At 39.1% G+C, this 23,810-nt stretch overlaps 1 protein-coding gene across 1 annotated transcript; it reads left to right on the top strand.

Moving 5' to 3' along the window:
- The first annotated feature begins 185 nt into the window (after positions 1-185).
- On the top strand, positions 186-21,909 carry LOC146136899 (uncharacterized). The gene is made up of 8 exons (XM_083395512.1): positions 186-441; positions 8,398-8,534; positions 12,659-12,834; positions 14,604-14,745; positions 15,893-16,242; positions 18,066-19,057; positions 20,319-20,846; positions 21,362-21,909. Exons 1-8 carry the CDS (start codon positions 278-280, stop codon positions 21,804-21,806), a joined length of 2,934 nt encoding a protein of 977 aa, XP_083251638.1. The 5' UTR covers positions 186-277; the 3' UTR covers positions 21,807-21,909.
- The last annotated feature ends 1,901 nt before the right edge of the window (positions 21,910-23,810 follow it).

Genomic DNA, 23,810 nt, shown 5'->3' with positions numbered 1-23,810 from the left:
ACAACGCGTTTTGTACAACGTATGGTTGGTGGTTTAACGCAATTCGTTCGCTTTAAAGGAGAAATACTACAATAAACCGGTTGCTCGAGATTCAAAAATCTGAATAAGACTTGTTAATCAGTTTTCAAACAAACTTTTTAAGGCGTTCTTAAGTGTTTCTTTTCGTACCTATACAGAGGCGTTAACACTGCGTAAGACCAGGGTAATGTCACTTTTCTATCTGTCGTAAACGAGGCCGCTGGGCTGTCGATAGCAGCGAAGTCAACGTACTGAAAGCATGGGCAACTTTCTCATGGAAATGGAGGCGAACGTGCGAACGTTGATCCTCTGTTCAATCGGACTTTTGTACCTGTTTTTCGGAGCGGGAGTTTTCAGTGCAATCGAGAAAACGCACGAGGAAATACGACGAGCCGAACTGCTTCAGGAGAAGTCGCACTTTCAGTAAGTTGAATTGTACTTTTAATAAGTTGAGTAGCACTTTTAATAAGTTGAATTTGCGGTTTCAATAAGTTGATTCGCAATTTCAATAAGTTGAATTGCACTTTCAATAAGTAGAATCATATACTTTTAATAAGTTGAATTTCAATTTCAGTAAGCTAAATCGTATTGTGAATAAGGTAAATCGCGCTTTGAATAAGTTGAATCGCATTTTTAATGAGTTGAATCGCACGTTTACTGAGTTGAATTGCACTTTCAATAAGTTGAATTGTACCTCAATAAGTTGATTCGCACTTTTAGTAAGTTGAATTGCACTTTCAATAAGTTGAATTGCACTTTTAGTAAGTTGAATTGCACTTTCAATAAGTTGGATCCATATACTTTCAATAAGTTGGATCGCGCTCTTAATGAGTGTGATTGCCTTACAATAAGTTGAATCGCAAAACTGAGACAGTTTTTGAGTTGCTCCTTTTGTGGTAAAACTTTGTTGCAAATCTTTAGGTTTTTGTTAAAAATTATCATGGTCGACTGTTCCGCCAAAAAAAAATTCTTAATGATCATTATTTTTCTTATTACCGGGAGCAACATACTTCATATAAGCTTATAATTTGTTTATTTCCGTATGTACACTTTTCTACAACTTCAGATACGTGATCCGAGTTTTGCTGAAAGGAATACATATTTCGCCTAAAACGGCATCTTTAGTTCCTGTATTTACAGAAAATACGTGCATAGCAAAGATATTAAAAACACAAATTTTCCTTTTTCGGCGAAACATATATTTCTTTTAACAAAAGTCGAATCCCGTATTTTACTCGGTTTAAACGATGAGTTTTATTTGCTATAAACGCGTTAGCGGCGCAGTGATCGACAAGCAGAAACCTTGAGGGGGTTCGGATTCCACAAAGAAACACCCTTTTTAAAATATTCACCTAACGTGCGCACAAGCCCAAACATAACAAATCTGCAGTGACGTATTCACGTTAAGCAAAAAACAAGGGTCTATGAAACGTATCCCGGTATTTGTGACTTTGCAGAGGCTATCTGATACGGCCTTGGACATAACGTCTGCAAAACGTGACAACCTGCCTTTCCGGGCTGGTTGCAGCGCACAGGGCTTTTACGCGTTTCTAAATCAGCTCGTTGGCTTCGACGACCCGAACAGGGATGCCGGGTTGTCGCGGTTCTGCTGGCCCGCTTCCGCGATCGATTTCTTCTAATCTGTTTAGGAGCGCCGCTCGGCGTTGCCGTTTGCACCGGCTCGTGCCTTCAACCTCCCACAAAACCGTTTCCCCCTTTTGTGCACAACCCAAGTCGAGTCCACCAGCTAACCTGGCGCCACACTTTAACAACAACCGTGAAATCAAACTACGGGGCACCGGCAAACATTGTAGTGGTCTTTTACTGGGTCGAGGTTTTGTAATTTGTAAATTTTAGCAATTTACTTTGGAAGAGGAAAAAACATTTTTATCGGTGTAATTTCATAATAATTTATGCCTTAAAATTCGGTAAAAGCGACATATTAAGCAGTATCAAAACGGTTTGGCATTAGACCGTCCCAATATTAATATAAAACCAACGCCATTTGTCCACTGATGATGGCATAATATATTGCCTAATGGGAAGCAAATAATAAAATAAGTCGATTTTGATGTTACGCAAAGCAACTTTAACAGAACGCGTTGACATATTAAATCGTTATGTATATTCGCCTTTCGTATTTACGCCAAGTCGCAATATCGACAATTGCAAGTGTATTGAATTGTTTTCCCGTTTTATTCCCTATTCGTAAAAATTCCTAGAGTTAAATAAACGAAGTTAAATGTTTTCCAGGTTATTAGGCTAAATCTTTATCTCAAGTTTTTTTATTTATCTCAAGTTTTTTTTTTTTTTTGATTTTAATAGTTTAACAGTTGACTTTTATGTCAATGACATGACTTAAAAATTGACTTGCTATCATAATGATTGACTGGGACTTGACTTGGAATTAAGTTGTTTTTAAACTAGGACAAGTCATTTTAAAATTACTTATTTGCAATACTGCAGTTTCAAGGTGAAAGAAACTTTACGTTTAATCGCTGAGCTTGGCTGAAATGCACCAATTAATTTAAATGCTATAGCTCTAAGGCACTCACAGTTCAGACTTTAACACAGCTGCTGTGCTTTTGCCAGTTGGGCAGGTTTAGGGGCATGGGCACCGGTACTGAAGCGACCAGTTTTCTTGCCGCCAACTGGGCTTTACTTTATTTAGCGGCTAATTGACAAGTACAGGGTTCCATGCGCGGGTGTGGATGGAATACGTTGTTCAGTTTTTCCAGCACTGATTGATTGGACAACGACACGCACGCCAACCGTCCACCGTAGAAACCCTGTAAAATTTTTCGCCTTTTTCGCTGATCGATTTCATGGCGTTTAACCTTTCCGTGTAGCCTACTATACGTAAGCAAGCACGTGTTCGCTTGATCGAAAAATCCGAAATCCTAGATTTGCGCACGGTCGACAAGTAATATGTATCATTACAAGCAACATAAGGCAAATAAAGCACATTTTAATTCCAAATTTAAATACATTGAGTAAGAATTAGCTTGCCTGTCATGTACCTGGGACTATACCTCCAAAAATTATTATCACTTGTTTGCCTTCAGCATTCAAATTTGTAGGTTAGTTTGAACCGTATTCACCGATTGCGTAATACTCACGTCGAGGCCGTAAGAAGCAATGAGCTCGTTCACAAGTGGGATTTCCTTGGAAGGAACGAAACTAGTTATTGGAAGTCAGTTTGACTTTTGGGTATCGAGAAAACTTTTTACCTATGTTAAAAGCAGGCCTATATGTACTACATTTAGATATCACGTAGTATGCTAGGTATACCTTGGTGCATACTGTATTTAATACATATGTAGGCTACAAATGATATAAATGGGTATATCAATATGGAATTCGAAACCATTGGCAGCAGGTTTCTGCTTGCAATTTGAATGAAGGAACTGACGATGTCAGTATAGGCGAAATATATATTCCTTTGACAAATTGCGATCCTATGTTTTACTCAAGAAACATAGATTTTTTACCCGACATGGTAACCCTATAAACCAATGGGGCACAACCCTATAGTTCTTAAAATGAATTGTACAAAATATAATTTGGCTTCAGGTTTTAGTGTTTGGTCTGTTTGCAGTGTAATAAATCAAGCAACACATTCGTAAATCGTGCAGAGTTGATGTGCCTGGTTTTTGTTATGTTTGTTCTAGTGTTACACTACAGTGCACATAGTTAACCAACTCATCGTAAATTTATAAATGTTGGCACGTTTTTTTATTGGTAGGGTTTCGTAAGCAGCCAAATAAATTAGAAAGCACTACGCAAACCCATGTAGGTTCGTTTAAAAGGAACATCACCTCCAGGGCCGGATCAATTAATCAAAACTAAGAGTAAGAAAGAAACAACGGGCCACTATTGAGGTTTGAGTCGTATCACCAACTCGATTTATTTCATTAAACACTAAGACGGCATTAAATGTTTTGTCGCCTATGGAGATTTTTGTTGTTCGCCATTCCCTTGGTTCTCTAAGCACGTGCTGGTTTTGCCTAATGGTTAATCCAGCCGTGACTAAATCGTTGTCGTTTATTCATCAGTAGTCGCCAGTGTTGTAATGACTTAAGTCAATGACTTGACTTAAGTGCACTTAAGTCACTGTTTTTAAATGACTTGACTTGACTTAAGTAATTTGGACAAAATGACTTGACTTGACTTAAGTCTTTCGGACAAATGACTTGACTTGACTTAAGTCTTTTGAACAAATGACTTGGGTTGAAATAAAGTATTTCTTCAAGTACTTTTTTTTATAAAACTGAGCTATTTATTAAAATGTTTGCCCCAAAAAACAAAATGCTTGCTCTATGTTCCCTTTTTCTTATTTTAAGATCAGTTATTGTTCATAATCGTACGAGTTTAAGAATTCTAATAGTTTAACTTTTTATTTTTTGACATGGACAAGACTTAAAATTGACTTGCTCTAAGTATGATTGACTGGGACTTGACTTGCGCAACTGATGACTTGGACTGGGACTTGACTTGTTATTCAATCGAACAGACTTGACTTGGACTTAAGTTATTTTACAAATAACTTGACTGGGACTTAAGTCATTTCAAAATGACTTGTTTACAACACTGGTAGTCGCTTATGGGCAGAAATTCATCACCGTGAACTTGGGCCAACGACGAGGCCACATTAGTTTACTTAATCCTTTGCCTGCGTGCTGGTAAACAGGTGCTTGGATGCCAACTCAACTGACGCCCAATAGGGGGTCACGTATGGCACTGAGTCGGCAGTCACGCCTCATTTCTACAGTCTAAATATAAAATGCGTCGTAGCGCTGAGCAGGCCGTCCCTAAATTGCGGCAATAATAGAAGTCGCTCGTCCGTTAACCCGATTAGTATCGAATTATAAGGACCCAGTCTTTTCCAGCTAGCTTTTATTGCTTAGTAAAACACTCGGGCCTTTGGTCAACGGCCCCCAACGTTCCTAAATTCTCTTGCCTTGAGAACTAATCGCTAGTGTGGTACACAAGTTGGTAAGGACAAAGCTATCACCCATGTATTGTGGCATCTGTTAAATTTGGCCAACTTTAAAAAAACTGTCTTTTTGTACTTAAAAATGCTGAAAAAAAGCTGTTCTTTGCCTTTGTCCTTTTCAAATGCCCGCGCACAATCGTCGATCTATATTTGATAATCTTCAAGGATATAAGTGCGACGGACAACAAAAAGCGTCATTAAAACCTCTTATAGTCTGCTCTCTAAACGCGTGGCCGACTTGTCTTTTGGGAATATGAATTTGAGCTGTATTTCATTTTCCCTATAAAGCCTGTCAATTGCTTTGTCAAAAATCTATCAAGCCTTATAAGCTCATGTAGTTCTGATTGTACTTCACACACTCACAAGATATTGCGTTAAATTGGCAAACTTACACATGTTCAGGGGTGTTTGAAACATCCGCGTTTTCATCAGTCTAATTATTTTGGCCACTTTGCATTATTAATAATGTCGACTTTTCAGGAGAAATCAGCAAATATGGTAATATACAAGGGAAGGGCACTTATTTTTGACAGAGGGTGGAATGAGAAACAAAAATTATATTTCGATTGGCCGGATCACAATTGCACGCAAATATGCACAAAACATAAATGTTTTGACAAAACCTATAAAGTGGATGTTCCCCTTTATAAAGAGTGTTTTTTTTTCAAACGAAAGCAGTCAACATCCTTGTTTTGACAAGTCGCTGGTGTATGACTATATATAAGGATACAAGTGGAACTAGTTTTATAAAATATTCTAAAATCAAGACGAAGTTTACTGAAAAATTTTTTGTGGAAAACATTCTGTGGGCCAGAGTAAATGTTCGACGCGGTCTGTAGTTTTCTCAAGTCTGTAACAGACGATTTTGAACCACATCGTTCCAGGTTGCTAATTGATAGTCACCAGGATTCGATCTTAATGCAAACAAATCCGGACAAACTTGCCCGATTCAGTATAAATAATGCATCGTTTTACCGGCTTGATTCACCCCGTACAATAAAGGCTGCTTGCATTACAGACCACAGCAAAACAAATTAGGAAATGAAGTCCTTTTTGCGATTAGGTTTCCTATTTAGGGGGACTTGTTCCACCATTTATTCTTTAAATAGAATGGTTACCATTTCCAACGTTCTTTGCATTGTTAACTGATTAAAAAAAACTCTGTAAGCTGCACAATCAAAACCTATGTAAAGCCAACGTGAGTACAGCTGTATTTTGTAGAGGAGCGCAGCAGGACGCGGCCAATTAGCTTGATTGACGCATATTCATCTTCAAAGCTGCCGAAAAATCTATATTTAGGAAACAGATCGAACGACATCTCTTTGATAGTTAATTAATGACAAGACAGGGCTTCCCTTAAATGGGTTACGACCTGGCAAAAATATGGAGTTAATGTGCGAGTATGCCGCAGTAAATTCTTCATACAAAATATAATGACCGACCCATTAGCCAACCTCTGAATGTCGTTTCAGGAGTTTATTGAAATAGAGTCTAGGTCAGTGTTTCTTAACCTTTTTAGGGCGCTCGTACCCTTTGGAGTTTTCATGAAATTTTCTCATACCCCCTATCTACAATAGCCGACGAAAGTAAATTAAATTATAATAAACAGAATTAAACTCAATGTATTTACAACTTCCGTGTTGAATGCATGCATTAAATACAGTCTTGCAAGTTCAACAATATTTACAACACATAAAATAACATTCAATTTACTAATGTTTTTTTTTGATGTTTTGATGTCAAAGTGGTTCCCTAAAATACTTTCAGGGGCCATACGATCCTTGTCTTACATAATAACCTATCACAAAATAGATTATATTATAAAAGCAAAAAAATATCTCATTAAGCTTGTTTTACAACACTTTGTTTTTTTCTTAGGTAATGTTTTACCTTTAGTTTCACTTTATAATAGGTAATGCTTAAGAAGTAGAAAGGAGTTCACTGCGTAAAAAACAACATTTTAACCTCTTTTTACTAAGAATATTATTTCTGCAAGCGAAATAGTTTGATTCATCATTGCATTTCAAACTCATATTTCGCTTTCCATAATGGATAAGTATTTAAATCGAAAGTTAACGAATCTTTTGAGGGGGTGGGGAAGAAGCAGTGTTGTAAACAAGTCATTTTGAAATGACTGAAGTCACAGTCAAGTCATTTGAAAAATAACTTAGCCCAAGTCAAATATTTTGCCAAAATAACAAGTCAAGTCCCAGTCAAGTCATTATGAGAACAATTCAACTTCAAGTCATGTCATTGACATAAAAGTAAATTATTACAACATTGACATAAAAGTAAACAGTTAAACTATTAAAATTGGTAACCTCGTCCGATTTAACAAAAAAAGTAACACAAGCGCAATATACAGCAATAAAAGTGTTTATTGTGCAAAACTTGAGACAAATTTTAATTAAAAACACTTGATTTAATCCCAAGTTACTTGACAAAATGAATCAAGTCCAAGTCAAGTCATTTGTCCAAAAGACTTAAGTCAAGTCAAGTCATTTTGGTCAAAGGTCTTCAGTCAAGTCAGGTTATTTAAAAACAGTAACTTAAGGGCACCTTTAAGTCAAGTCCATCACCTAAGTCATTACAACAACAACTGGGAAGACGTTTCACAGGCAGACACTGTCCGACGAACTTTTTTTTCGCTCCAAACAAACCGAATTTCAACTCCCTTTTAAAATACGCGTTTTATGGCAAGCAAGTCGCGCTGACGTACGTCGTGCCGGATGACGTCACTGACTGGGAGTATGCGTGGAAGAAATTTGCCGGCAAGGGACAGAAAATGCTATACGACCTGTTTTCTTAAGCTTCATGCGTTGTCCCGGCCCAAGTTGGCGTCGGTTTCATTGCGTCAAGACCTCGGAAATTTGCGGTCAAAAGCGGATGGCTGGTGGTTTTGTTGGCTTAGGCCCGCATGCATTTTACGTGCGACCTTTCCTTCATAATCCATTGCGACCCGCCAGTCACTTCTTTTGACCAGCACATGGCATAGTTGGATCGTTTAACAGTCATTTTTTTGTCTCCTATACTTTTGCGTTGCTCAGTAAAAAAGGCGTAAAAATATTATTTAAAAACAGACTTCTACCGTTCGCAAATTTTCGTCTTAAACTGGCGACAATATTTAACAGTAACCAAGATACACTCCGACTGACGTTTTTTTTTATGATCTACCGTCTCTGTAAAAGTCCGTCCGCTTTTTCTGCGTACGTTTTTAAATTTCTTTTATATACCTATGTTTGGTCGTTTTCCATGCACACGGCATCATAGTCTGTTTTTATCTGCAGATGGATTCATGGTCTGTGTTTGTTTTTCTGCAGACGGCTTGGCAAGTTGTATTCTTGCAGACCGACAACCAATTGGTTCGTTTTTTTTCTTTACAGACGAATTCACAACTTCAGCGAAACCGACTTCCGTAATCTAAGCAGAATTGCCTTGGAACTTCAACCTCACAACTCGGGAATCCAGTGGGGTTTCGTCGGGGCGCTGTACTTTGCCATTACAGTGGTCACCACCATAGGTTAGTGTTACTTACATCCAGGTTTTTTTTTAAGGTTTGGTTTGGGTGACCGCTAAGTAGTTTTAAGCGACCGCAAGTGTTTCATTTGAATACAAAATATAGCCATATTTGCTTAAACGAATTATTTATTAGCCTACTGGCAGTGCACAATCACAGAACAAATTTTTCAGGTTCTATCTCATGCAACAAAACAGATTCGTAATCCCAAAATTTTGGAACACTGTGTCTATGTTCAAATTTTGGGAAACCGCTGGAGAAATTTGGTGGACCGTTTCGGTCCCCCAAAACGCCTTAAAAAAACACTGCTTACATAAGACTTATAGGTAAACTATGGCCCGTGGTTCGGCGCGCCAACCAATTAAATACAGGACGCGGCTAAATTCCATAGAGATTTTTCAGACATAACCTTAACGTTTTTATACCATGATTTTATAATATTTTATTGACTAAATTCCACTTAGGTGGCATCCTCATCCATTTCCATTTCTACTCGTATACCAGCTTATCAAACCAAGCCCATTTACACCAATATTTTTAAGAGACAATCGCACCTTATATTATGTGTATTTCCGGTCGTTATTTTATGTTCCTATGCTGCACCCTTTCAAAATTAATTGCCCTGGTTCATAGGGTGGTGGTTTACTATCCAGGTATGGGAATTTTTTTTTCAGATGATTCTAAAGCTGGGTGAGAAAAGCTAACTGTGGAAGAAATCGGTGCGGTTAATAACAAAGGTCAAAATGCTATTTTTTGGTTTGGGTAAATCAGAAATCAAACCATGCCCTTTACACGAGCTCCTAATTAGCCTAAGATGAATTGCCTTTAAAGTCAAAATCGTGATTTCGCTATAAAGCTAGACCCGATTGAATCCGATCGTAGCGGGGAAGCAGCTGTCGTTTCGGGGTAAATAAATATTTGCAATAATTGCCAGTAAATCAATGGCGTATTAAAGGAGGTGACTCATTACATTCTGGCGAGAGGACAGGTGTGCTGTGCGCTTCGCAGGTTTAGATTGTCTATCTCATGAAACTAATTGGATGTCCAGCATGAAATATCGTCGGCCATTGTCCTTCGTGCTTTGCGGTCTTCAACGATAGGGAGATATATTTTTTTCACCAAACAACGCTGGCGCTCATAAAGTTGTTAAAAGCTGGAACCCACGATTCGCAACAAAAACTCTTCTCTCCAGCAGAGCGAATTTTCTTAGACGGCTCGTTATAAATCGGCGATACGTTAATAGAACGTTTTTTTTATACACGTTACTGGAACACAAAAGCTAGCTTATATATGAGCTATAGGACAAGGAATTGCAGACCGTGAACCCAAACAAAACTAAGTATCTTTATATTTATAGACATAACTTGCTCTTCTGGTGTAAACGAAAGTAGTAACTAACATTTCGGGCCCCGATGCCAACTGAACACATAAGGGTTAAATAATTAAAACGCGAATAAGTTAGCCAGCTTATATTTAATAAAAAATATATCTATAAATAAGATTTTATATAACATATAAAAAAGCATTTTATGTAAAAAAAAAACAACTATAGATTAGCAATAAATCTAGACGTGGCTAAAGTATGTGATGAGCTCTGATGCGACCGAGTTATCCGGTCTATAAAGGATTACACGTTTGTCATCACTCAGTCTTACGTTAAAGGCCTAGACCGCAGTTGTAATAACATGTGTATAAATTAAATCACTAAATAAAATAGAAAAGCGGTATATTGTATGTACACAGTCCAAACGTTTATCAGATTTTTGGTTTATTTTACTTTTTAAACCAGCTGTTTATGGCGGCTGTAAAACTCACACATTTTTGGGGGAAAGCCTGTAGGAATGTCAGCTCATCATAGAGTTATTTTTTTTAAAGGCCTAGACCTCAGTTGTAATTACATTTGTAGAACTAAAATCACTAAATAAAATAGAAAAGCGGTATAATGTATGTACACAGTCCAAACGTTTATCAGATTTTTGTTTTTACTTTTTCAACCAGCTGTTTATGGCGGCTAAAAACTTACACATTTTTTGGGGAAAGCCTGTAAGAATGTCAGTTCATCATATTATTATTTTTTCATGTGAGAACGCGGCGATGGTGGTCGTATGCCCGCCGACACCCGCGTACTAAATTATGGCGATATCATGGTCGCAGTTAAGGTGATCGCCATGAATTATTGATGCCCGTCGTCGCACACCCATCGTCGCCACCCTAAAATAAGCAGCGTGGATAAGGCGCCGCGGCGCTATTGTTACGACACAAGGGGACAACGCGCGAACGAAAGAAGCCGTGAAAGGCGCTATTGTTACGCAAAGCCGCGGCATATGTTCGCAACAAAGAGATTCGCCATTGTCTCGTTGTGTGGCGCAAAGGCCTCTGCGACCTGGACATCTTGCGGCTTGCCGGGGCGATATTTCGCCAGCGTTAATCAATAAATACGAGCGTGATTTTACAACCTTCGTTTTCTTGCCTGTCTCAACGTAAACTTGCTGCGGACCCTGTGCGCTATAGCCTATGCCTCAATTGGGGAGAAATTGTGGATGTTGTACCTCAGCATCAATTGTTGTTGTGAGAGGGAAGAGGGGTAGGTATAGGGCGTCGCGCGAACGCGTTTCTGCTCTTAGATTACTTGTTGAACAAACACCTTAAGCTGTTACTCGCGACGCCGTTCGTCACGTTTCCCTTGTATCGTTGGCCGTGAATTTTTCATCGAGTTTACGCCCAGCATACATGACTTATAATTAAATAACGGGCCTGATTACGACGAATGTCACCCCTGTGCGGTACTCCAGGGATGCCGCAAAACGAGGCGAGGCCGCTTTTACTCTATCGCATATCACACCAGGATTACCGGAAAATGCGCAAATTACTACTAACATAGGCTTGTACGATAATCTGGGATCCAAAACGGTGCTCGCCTTGTGCTTGGGGGGTTATCAGTCACCACCTAATCAATTGGGAATTGCAGCCGTCCAACGCAGACCTTTCTACATGGAAAGATTAATTTATAAATATATGTGACGTCATTTGTTATTTATGAGAATGTGTGACGTCAGGATTGGATCGCGATAGTTTTTGCCACAATCAGTATATGGAAATAAAAAGTGTCGGACGGCGCTGGTTACAACAGCGTTATAAACATTATATTCACAACCCGTTGCTCGTACATCTATATATGAGCAGCTAGATAGTTGCCTTATTCGACGAATCTGTTTGTAATATAATTCGTGAATGAATTTGTGCTCCGAATAGTTTTAGTTTGAATCTTATTTAAGACAGAACGCTGCTTTGAAATGGCGTTTTTAATTACTTGGAACAAGTTTTTAGCCTACAGGTAAAATACACAGCCAAAGTATTAATCTTGTTGTGAGTTTATCTTCCATCAACCTTCATATGACAAGAAAGTGAGATTTTACAAATGTTGAATCGTTTTATTTCTAGCTTTCTAAAATTTTCCGATTCTAATTCTAATCGAATTCGAAAAGACTGAATGCTTCCATTTCAATTGTAATATAATTGGAAATGGCAGAAACAATCCTAGCGGTGTTGTAAAGACTTAAGTTCATTAGTTTTAAATCAGGGAGTCGAACCGCTTGACTTTTCCGGTTCAGGTTCGGTTTGGGTTCAAGGATTTCTTTCGGAATCCGGTTCGGTTCCGGTTTCGGTTCGGAGTAATTTAAAAGTTCCGGTTCAGCTCCGGTTCGACCATCGTTATTTCAAAACCGGTTCATAAAGTTCCGGTTCAGATACAATATAATTTGCGTTAAATCTCAAAATTTGGGTCGATAAATGTAGAGAATTTGAATTGTAAGTCATTTAATCTAAGTTCCGTGACTTATTAAAGTTCCGGTTCGGTTCCGGTTCGACTCCCTGTTTTAAATGACTTGACTTGACTAAAGAATTTCGGGCCGAATAACTTGTCTGGACTTAAATCTTTTACAAAACTAACTTGGGTTGAAATAAAGTGTTTTCGTTAAACAGCATGTTTTTCATAAAATTGTGTAAATTATGACTTGAATTTAGGTTATTTCACAAATGACCTGACTGGTAATTTGGTCATGTCAAAATTAATTACAACACTGGAATTCTAGTCTTCAAAGTCTGCACACCCCTAATTTGTTTTCCAGGTTACGGACACGCAGTTCCTCAGACTACAGGTGGCAAGATCTTCTGCATGATTTACGCAACGATGGGAATCCCAATCTGTCTCATTATGTTCCAAGCAATGGGCGAGCGAATTAACAATGCGGCAAAGTACTGTCTCAAAACGGCTGGACACAAGCTCGGATTTAAGTTTGACGAAGTGAGTTGTTTTGGTCAAACCGCTTTCACATTGAAATATGAGTTGCCTTAAATAAGTGGTTTCCAAACAGCGGTTAATGGCCCGCATTTTCAGTATGTTATATTTCTGTAAAACTTTAAGAAGTGATAATACGCGTGTCTACCTGTTTCAACTAAACAGTCTAAATATCATCACTATAGGAAGATAATTTAAAATCCTATCCGCGAATATACCTTAAAACTAGGTCGAATAAATTGAATAAGGTTTCTAAAGTGAACGAACTGACTTGGCCCTTAGTAAAGGAATCGATCTGCTGTCCAGATAGATAGGCTATTGTTGTTATGTTACCTCCCAAATGGGTTAATCACAGCTCGGTTAAAATTGCAGTTGACTACACCACAGAAATGTTTAATGTAGCGTCGATTGACTTTTGATTCTGCTTAATCCGGCGAAATCGCTCCAATCAATATTTCGATATGCATCCCGATGGAAGTAATAGCTTATAAATATTTAAAATCGAGCCATCATTAACTTTCTATAGCCGCTGATAAATCCGATAGAGCTGATGCGATTTGAGCGAGGCGTCAATTTGAATAGGACCGCGAGCATTTGCTGCAATTCCCCAGCGCCTTAAGCTTGTAAAGACCCAGAACGTTGTGTTAAAAAGTGTGTGATAGGTTTGTGCTTTGGTGCAATAAAGGAAACCTGCGTAATGAATATTTAACGTTATTTATTTATATAATATCGCATCAATTTGTTGATTTCTTTATACTTTGTATACATTTCCTTAGGCAAATCTTTTTTATATAGATGAAATAATATTTTTGTGTGAACGAGAAAAAGTTTAAACAATTCCCCTCCGTAGTAAAGTTTTTGCACATAAACCAGGGCTGTGGAGGCGATTAAAATTTCTACGACCAAAAAAAATAATTCACTCACAATTCATGGTTGCAAAACATTCAACTATGTTATTCAACTTTTTCAATTTACAAATTTACAACCCGGGTAGTCTTGTCCCGAGTCCCGAGTCCCGAGTCCCGAGTCCCGAGTCCCGAGTCCCGAGTCCCGAGTCCCGAGTCCCGAGTCCCGAGTCCCGAGTCCCGAGTCCAAACAAAGAGGGCTTCTATAAAAAAGTATAACGAAAAAATACCCGATAACACGCAACATAACGCAAAACAAAACTGAAAGAAAAAATTAATTTATAGTTGCTCTACCAGGAATATTAAAGCCCATATAGTAGCAGATGATATTTTTTGTACGTTTCAAATAACTCTTTATGTATTTTAAAACCATTTATTCGAAACGCTCAGGAAATTTTGTCCTGCCTAATTTTATATGCGCTATGATATTCCCCCTATAACTAACCTATAAGGATTACACACAAGACGTGGACAACTAGATAATTCTAGTTTTCTAGCTCAATAAAATTTAATCTAGAGCAATTTAAAAACCTAAATTGATCTAATTCGAATTCTAATCTAATCTCGAAAATATGAAATGCTCTTAGTTACACTATGCACAGATCTGTAATGTAGCTGGATAACAAATCTCAAAGTCAAAAAAGGTCTATTAAATTGAAATCATTTTGATACGTGTATAGAGTGCATGAATTTACCGACTAAGAGCTGTGCTTGTATGATCATCCTCAAATGTTAATGTGATGTCGATTTACTTGACTGTTTTGGTTTTGAAATGCTTTTATTTTAGTTCTAATGTTATGTTGAAAAGGTAAAATTCATAGTTGTTCAAGTCTGGATTTTCCTCCAAAGTTTGTTTTAACATTTTTTCAGGTATCTCACCGCTGTTTGGTTCCCTTTGGCATCTTCAGCTGCTTACTAACCTTGATTGTGGGTTCTTCTTCCTTTGCCTACTTCGAGGGGTGGACGTACATCGACAGCGTTTATTACTGCGCCATGACTCTTACCACTATAGGCAAGTTCAATTTTCTTAACGGATGCGTTTGTAGGCAACTGGGGTCAGTCATTTCGTGAACCGCATTGGCCAGCGATGTTTCCAAGCAGATATATCCGATAATATCGCCTTCTATGCGCTATTCCAGCAGGTTATAATTATAGATACTTGACCGATATTAGCGTGCTATGGGTGCCAAAAAGATACCAAGTTGATTTAACAGTTTCAGCAATGATTTGCGTTTAAACGTAAAGTGTATTTTTATTGGAAAGGTGAATTTCCAATAGAATGTTACATTATAATCCTATACGTTTCCAACGACAAATTTTTGTCTAAAATCTGACTCCTATTGCACTCATCAATTAAATTAAGCTAGGGTGATCAGGTGGCACTTTAAAACGAATTTTATTTTTTAGAATTAGACAAATTTCAACACCTTTTAATAAAAATGGGTTAAGGTTTACAAATAAAGAACTGCTTGTTAGTTGTTTTGTTTTGGTTGTTCGCTAAGCGATAGATTTCTTATAATGGGATGAATTAACAAGTTCTAATAGTTTAACCTTTGCTTGATGTCCATTAATTGATTGGAAACTGATTTAAGTTACAAAAGAGTCAACTGAGACTTCGTTCTGAAATGACTGTCATTCTGAAAATGACTTGCATTATATTGGTGTAGAATACATTGCATTAAATGAGCCCTAACAGAAATATGTAGCATTTGGTGAATGTTTTAAATAGTTTTTACATTGAAAGCAAATAACGAAAATGAATACGGATAATTCGACAGCGTTACAACCTACGTCTGTATGAAGTTTGATATTCATTCTACGTCTAACTATACAACCCCTATCCATTATGTTAAGACATTGAAACGTTCACAAAATGCTACCTACTTCTGTATAGGCTTTGATATTCATTTAACTACAATCTCCAGTCATTATGCTCCAAAGTTTAATATGTTTGATTTCTTGCTTGCGTGACATGAGCGCTGCGAAATAAAACATTGCTGTAGTGCGTATTACTGAGGTGTCACACAGGTTGTAGACAGTTGTCCGTCGTAATGGCAAATTAGTTTAACTTTTTCTTAACTAAACCAATTTTGAGCAAAAAAAATAAAAAAAGTTCAATATAAAGTCTGTCGCCTTAATACCAGTTGTTTTTTTGCCAGGGTTCGGAGACTACGTTGCACTCCAAGAAGACGGAGCCCTGCAAAACCGTCCTCACTACGTGGCCTTCAGTCTCATCTACATCATGATCGGTCTCACCGTGATAGGGGCCTTCCTGAACCTCGTGATACTGCGTATGATGATCACGCTGCCCGACACGCCCGAGGGCTCCACCAAGGGGGATTCCCAGAGCACGGGTTCGCCCCACGATTACGAGTTGGAGGGCCACGAGTCCAATTACGAGAGTGAGTACGAACCGAGACGAAGCCGCTCGAAACTGCGCAAGTCGGTTCGCGACTGCTTGGCCAACAGCGACCTCGACAATGGATCAAGATCGCGAAAATCGAATCTGGTGAGTTTGCGCGGTTTACGCTTAAGTGGAATCATTTTCATTTCCTTGAACGGAGATGGATTTTCTCATCGGGACGCTTGAATGAGGCTTGAAGAAAATCTAATAACTGTTTTCTACGAAACTGTTCTTAGGCGAAACAGATTAGGTTTATTTTAATAGCCTTGTCAGCAAGACAAATGAGTTGCCTTCGTATTAGGTGAACTCATGTAAAGGGTTCGGATCCATCAAAAGTCTATCCGCTTTCATCAGCGAATTAGGCAAGATGTCGAAGCCAAGTTGATATATAACGCAACTAAGGGTCGATATGTGCGCCCTTTCAAATTGATACGTTCATATGACTAACAAAGGTATTGGCCGTTTGGGAACGTCTTTGCTTTTGGCGTTAATAAAACGCCGCGTGATAAATTTGAAGAATAGTGATGCATTAAATCTAGAATTACCAATTAAAAAGACGTGGCTTCAACTGAAGATTCAGCTGAGCAATTACGAAAGTATTTCAGAGCGTCATTATACTTATAATTAATAAACGTCAGTGTGTCCCTGGAAAGCCGTGGACCATCCTCAACAAGGATCCTAATTTTGGTCAAAGGAATGAGTTAATTTTGGTCTTTTACGCTGTTTGAAACAATAACTATACACGTAATTAATCGTCAAACCTCATTGCCTTAATTTATTTATCACACTCGGTTAGTCGCCCATTCAACAACTTAAGAATTAATCCGATTTGTAATACTAACGATAAAATCGCTTTTTCTCCAATTTTCTTAGTTTTAATGCTACCAATACGTTTAAAAAAGTATTGAAAATTGGAAAAAGTTTTACAACATAACAACAAATATTTAAATATGCTGCTGTCACCACGCATAGCATATACTGAAAATAAGTTCGTCTAGTATTCATTTGTTTCCAAGAAGTCTCCATCAGGGAATGTGACACACCACGTCCAACAACACGCAGAGTAAAATGACAAAAAAGAATAACAAAAAAGTAGATTGAATGCGCTAAGCAACGTACGACATACGTGGTTGTCAATACTTCTTAAATTACAACGCGTTTGCTGTCTGTTGAACGCAAATGAAGCGGCCTTTAAGAGTAATAAATCTTCGTTTTCTTTGACTAACACGCTACGTGGGTGTACAGCAGCTGGGCGCAATCGAATATGATATCTTCTGTGCTTAAGATCTCTTCGGGATTTGTCTCAAATTCGAGAGGTATCGAAACACCTCATCAACCTGTTGGCGAAATGCACATTACAGTATGTTGCGTGCAATTCAAGCTTCGTTATTATTTGGCGCCTTTAAACGACCGTAAACATATCAACGCTTTATATTTATTTTTGCTTGCCAAAAAGGTTTATAACGTGTGTCTTGTAGAAGGTTAATATATTATAAGGAAAAAAATTAAAACATTTAATTTATCGACAAATTTTTTTGGCTTGAAAAATTACGCGTTCCATTAACAGTGGAAAATCAAAATAAGATAAATATATCTTCGATAATAAAAGGCAAAAACAATCGTGCTATCACTTATCTGATATCTCATGGGTAGCGTACACCACAGTATCGAACGCTTGTAACAAAAAAGGTTATTTGTAAAATTAAAAAAAAGTTGCGCAGCTTTCTTTGAGAATTTATCGAGGTACACAGTTAGAAAATTACTGCACTAAATCCTAACCGCGCGATGCTAAATGACCTTCCATTAATATTGGGGCTATTTTTTAGTAGTTGCGCGGTCACGAATAAGGTTATGATGCCCCACCGTTTGAGAATCACTAAGTTAATGGCACGCACGTTTTTTTACGACCTTTTACTTCTGTTTCGCAGAGTAAGTCAATGCGCAAAGGCAACAAGCGCAAAGCCAGGAGCTTCCGCCAAAGGAATCGACCCAGTTGGATGCCGTCACGTGACGACTGCTATTCCAGCGACGCCAGCGACATCCAGCGGAACGAATCAAACCTGTCGGCTCTCGAGCGCTACCATGCGCCCAATCCTGCGTGCAACGCATGTTCGTATCATTGCCATTGTTTCGACGCCATGCATTACGAGAGAAGCTTCGTCAGACGTGTAACCTCGCGATGTCAAACGCCAATCGCCAAGCCGACCATGACTTTTGGCGACCAGTCTACATTTCAACGCGTCGATTCGTCTCCGCGAGCCCACGCTGCGGCGCAAGCTTGCCAAGAGACCAATCTCCAGGCCGAATCGAAGCCAGACAGCAGCGATTTGGCGCAGGTCAAAGGTCAGGGGTCGAAGGGCGGGCACAGGTTACCGGCGAATGCCAGCAGCAGCCAAAAGGTGGCGGGCATGTTCGACAGGGTGCTCTCCAAAGCGGATTCGCGCTTCTTCAAGAATCGCACAACGTCGCCGACGGACTTTGACGCTCCCGGCACGCCGTACATGTCCCTAAAGCCGTCGCCCCTGCTTTCAGACGGCGCTGGTGGCCCGGTGGTGGTCTTCAACAAGAACAACGTCGGCACCACGGTGACCATGCGGAATCCGAAGGTCAGGCGTTCGTCTCTCGGCTCGATCAGCGCGCCGACGGGCGAGGAGGAAAAGCGGAAGCATGACGTCGACTGGTGCTCCGACACCGAGGTGCTGGCCAAGGGCGAAGCCAAGTCCAAGTATAGACTGGTAAAGGCGGCCATCTTGAATAAGGCGGCCACATTGGCTGGTACACCTCCGGCGCTGAAACGGCAGAACGGCTTTTCCGAGGTGCTGCCTTCGATCGTGGTGACCGCGTGCTCGCCCAAGATGCGCAAGAACACCGACAGCCTTTCGCACCAGGACAGCAACGGAACCACCGTCTCGTTTCTGTCGTAAGTAAATGGATAAACTTTTTTTTGCTTTATTTGCACGAAATAACAAATTAAAACATCTATTGCTTTTATTGTCAAATATTCATCATTATTTGTTTCGTAAATTACAAAATTTTATTTTTATATTGTTACGCATATTGACAGTAACTATAGAAAGACTGGCAAATAACCAAAGAGGTAAATAATAATCTCGCTTGGCTTTAAAGAAGCTTTGGCATCATTTGAGATGTTCAAAAAAATTCATGCATAAATATTTCATCTTTGCAAAAACTGGGGTCCATGGACCCTTGGGGATCCGTGAACTAGTTTCAGGGGGTTCATAGAGGTATAATTGAAATATCAGTGTTTATTTAGGAAGTAATCAATTTTTCAAAGAAAATAAATTTAATTAAGAATAAAACGGTTTTGCACTGACTGTATTTCAATTCCAATTTACTTTCACATTTTCTGACCGAAATCAATAGATTTATGAAGTTTATTTGTATAGTGACGTCAATTTATGTCAAACCTTTTTTTGAAATTTTCTTGCCTTTCGTGGTGCACGCGAAACAAAAAATAATTTTAGGGATTCGCGGTAAAAAAAGCTTAGGAACCACTGCTGGATTATAGGGATGTCCGAAACGGCAGACCGGGGCCTATCTCAAGCCTGATAATAAAACGGCAAAACATCAAGGTAGTATTAAATATAAGCTTCTCTAACTATGATTCAGATTACATTTCACTCTATACTTGAACAAAAAAAAATTTTGATTAGGAAAAATGGTAAGAATGTTCAACATACCAGACCAGAAATTGCCAACGAATGTGTTATACATCTAAAAGTCAATATTTTGCTCAAAACCTGTTTGTTTAATTTAAACAATCTAAGTAATTATCGGATTTGTAAAAAATAGTATTTTAATTGTATGGCGTTTTGCGCTTCGTTTTTACCACATTACTATATATACTGTAAAATAGTAATGGCGTGTTTCTATGCCTGAACTAAAATATTAATTAGTTCATCTCTTAAAAAAGAAGCAGTCTAAAACAGTTTCAGGTAAGGCGTGGAATAAATACATCAAAGCCCATACAAAAGCATACGTAGCATTATGAGAAATTTTCGAATAATTCTTTAGTTTTTTATAACCTAACTTTACTTTTCCATGGGCTCATATATAAGAATTTTACGTCTTACTAAAACCTCCAGCCATTGTGCTTGTTAAGTTAAGTGGTGCGTTACCAAAGCAGCGCAAAATCCGAATCTCAAAATTTGCGTCAGCAGCACAAGCGAGATGGAAGATGGCAACGTCTTCCTCGACAGCATGAGTTCCAGCGTATCCGGGAGGCATTTGAGCTCTTTAACGTCCGAATGCGCCGTTCAGACAGTGGAGGAAAGCGATAACGGCATCCAGACTCCAGAGCCCTTTCAGGTCGCTGAAGAGGAGCGGAGTCTTTCTCCCTTCCAGCAGGAAAACGGAACTCTTAACGCTGAAGATCGCTACAAGAAGCGCTGCGCCTGCTTCTCGCCGTGTTCTTCCTCCAGGAAGATCTCTCCTAGATCTTTGTGCAAGGAAGAGGAGGCCGGTTGTCACAACCACCATCACAGCTCCTGTCATGCTCGTCCGCATCGTCTTAGCCACTGCTGCTGTTGCTACTCCCATCGCGAGCAGCGGAGGACCGCCAAAGACGACGATCCCGGATCCGGGAAGCGGCACGGCAGGAGAAAGAGGAACCGAACGCAAAGGAGGAGGACCACGTCGGACATCCCGAGCGCTTCCATGATGCGAGACCTCCCCGAAAGTCCCAGAAGGTTAGTTTCGGATGAAAGGGAATAAGAACACGAATTCGATAGTTCCATTTAGATTATATGGGTCCAAGGGTGATTTTGACACAGATTGCAATCACATCTGTATGGCCAAATATACATAAAACATCTTGAACAGCTGTTATATAGCCCTCTAAGGTCTCTTTTTGACAAACGATAACAGCTTTGGTAGCATTTTGGCGTCCAATTACCATATAGTTGCACCGGAAGCCATCGCAGACCAACCGAATCTGTCGATCAGTGACGCAAGGAAGGCATATCTCTCTTATATGGCCGGAGGTATTAAGTTCCAAACGCACTGCAGGCTGATAGATTTCCTAGCCTGCCTTGCTTGCATCATTAATCGACAGTTTCTGTTGGTTTTCGATACTAGGACAGTTTTACTGACCATGCAGAAACAGTTTGTTAGGTGTCTATTAAGTGGAGTTTGATAGTACGGTGGTCATTATTTTCCCCTGTTTAAATATACACAAGTTACAATCTCTTACCTTTTCGTTCAGGCGTCAGCTGCGCTTTCCTTGCTTTGCTGGAGTGTCGCTCTTCGGACGCAAACAGGCGTCGTCACTGTCCTCATCCAGCGCCGGGTTTTCCCCGGTCAGCACCAGTTCCCCCGAACGACGGCCCCTGCCCCGGCGAAGCGATGACGTCATTTATCAGAGGAACAACGGGTCGAAGCTGTTCTTCCGGCGCCGCATCAGCCCAGACTCTTATCTTCCGAACAACGTGACTGGAAGAGGCGGAGATTACGTGTTGAGCGAAGAGGAGAAGTTCAGCGTGCGCGACTGTTCACTCACCACCACCTTTGTGGATAACTACGACACCGCTTCGCTTTCGAGTGTCACGTCGTTTACGATGTGCGCCGGCCGCAGCGAGACTTTGGTGCGACGCTCTGAAGGGCGCAAACCGCCCGAAAGGCCGCAGCAGCAGCGCGACAGCTTGTGTTAGCCTTTTCTTTAAACGCGCGACCGATGCTCTCCTTTTAAATCGGCACTTTTTTGCGGTCGCTCTTTTCACGCGGCCGTTTTTGTTGCTTAGCCAGTTTGGTTATCGGAACACGCTTATATTGCCTACAAAGCTTACATTCAAGGCGCAGCGTGTTAACAAATACTCAGGGGCCGGCCATTACTTTTTCACGATCGGATAAAAAAATAATTTTTTACAAGCAAACTGTTTTACAAGAAACACATTTTTTCTATTTTCAAGCAGAAATTTAGATGTAAAGCAAACAAATTTACCACGAAATAGTTGCTAACGCCTGATTTAGAGTCAAGTCGTTTGGCTGACTGACTTAAGCCCAAGTCAAGCAAAAAGACTTTTCGATGTTAAATAAGAATTAATTTTGTTCAAAAACTGGATTCAAGTCTATTCAATTTTTTTAAAAACAACGATTTAAGTGCAATTAAGTCAAGTTATTCTCGACTTAAGTCATTACAACAGTATAGGAGCTGCTGCGATGCGGTATTTCGACAATGCTGAGAAGAATCCAGCGACGCATCTTCTTTCATTACCGTCCAGGGTCGAATTAACCATTACAAGGCCCCTGAGTCTTTGTTACCCGTATATGTACAGATTGAAGTACAAGCAAGCACTGAACTGATTATATAGAGCTTTATTTGGCGAGTACATGACTTTCGTTTATGTTTATTTGTGCTCATATTGAGATCGTAATTTTTGCTAATACTGTTATTTTTATATAGTATAAATATGTCATCACCAACGAATTTAACAGTAAAAATTGATTGCGCATTCCTACAACACCGGACGCCAGCTTGCAATATGATTTTCACACAATATTGCAATGAGACATAACAAGGACCCGAAAATTGTGTCATTTGCACAAGCGGAGTTAAATTGACTAATTTGGCCCGTCCTATTTTATATACAATATGGATCAATGTTTTTAAACTGGTATTTAACGATATCTTTGTTGGTTAGACGGGTTGAGAAAAACGTATCACCATGTGTAGAGATTCAATCATTTCGAATGTTACCCCAACTAATATGTCGAATCAAAATAAAATATAAAATAAAAATCATTGGCCCAGGGGAATTTGTATAAAAACCTAAACTACTAAAATTAGTTTTACCATGTGACAGAACATGCTCGGTAAAATCACTGAACTGTTTTACATACGTAATAAAAATATCAAAGCCCATACAGAAGTATCATTTTGGACGTTTCGAATAACTCTTTATTCATTTTCAACATGTTTTACATAGGCTACTCTTTGCTAGCTTTATCCGCCAATCTGCTTAATTTTTTTGTATTTTCCAACCGTTGCACTATTTCTGTGATCGTTGCACATTAACTTATTTTCTATCGAGATTTTATTTTGCCATGTTTTATAAATTGCGTATTTGTCCATGGTCGTGTATAATCGAATGTTTTTGTTAGGCCGGGAAGTCTAGGCTAAACCACAAACTAAGTGCAACATAAGTTTATTTTCTAACGGAGTGTTGATCTTCCAGCAGTATTATATAATTAATGGACGTTTCGAACTGCTATACAATCGTCTTCATCAGGATACTGACCTGTAGCACATCGAAACTTCGATTAATTACATAATACTGCTGAAAGAGCAACACTTCGTTATATATTATGCCTGGTTATATATTATGCCAAGTTTATTTTGTCGATTCATAACAGGAAAGGTGTCAATACGAACTTCCAAAATAGTTTCCGGAGAGAAACATCGTGCTAAATGCCATAATGACGTATACGTCTTCTATATTACTTATGGACAACGAAATTAAAAATTCTTATAAATATCTCGTGATCGGCCTCACATTAAATCATATACTGACTACAACTAAAAGTCAATCAGACCAAGACTACTAATTTCAGTTATGGCGACATTAAGTCATCATCAGCAATACGTTCCTATTACTAAATAATTACAATTAGGGCTGACACTCATAGGACTGGTTACATGCAAAAGTTAAGGCCCA

Source organism: Ascidiella aspersa, chromosome 8, assembly GCF_963924565.1.
Source record: "Ascidiella aspersa chromosome 8, kaAscAspe10.2, whole genome shotgun sequence".
Classification (NCBI taxonomy): Eukaryota; Metazoa; Chordata; class Ascidiacea; order Phlebobranchia; family Ascidiidae; genus Ascidiella; species Ascidiella aspersa.
The sequence above is the reverse complement of the archived record's forward strand: the minus strand, read 5'-3'. Positions and strand labels throughout refer to the sequence as shown.

What these genes read in the sequence shown, in the direction of transcription:
- LOC146136899 (XM_083395512.1), top strand. Translation starts at nt 278, where the DNA reads ATGGGCAACTTTCTCATGGAAATGGAGGCGAACGTGCGAACGTTGATC. An exon ending in CATGACTCTTACCACTATAG is followed by an intron (nt 14,746 to 15,892) that starts GCAAGTTCAATT and finishes TTTTTTTGCCAG; the next exon opens with GGTTCGGAGACTACGTTGCA. An exon ending in ACCACCGTCTCGTTTCTGTC is followed by an intron (nt 19,058 to 20,318) that starts GTAAGTAAATGG and finishes TTGCGTCAGCAG; the next exon opens with CACAAGCGAGATGGAAGATG.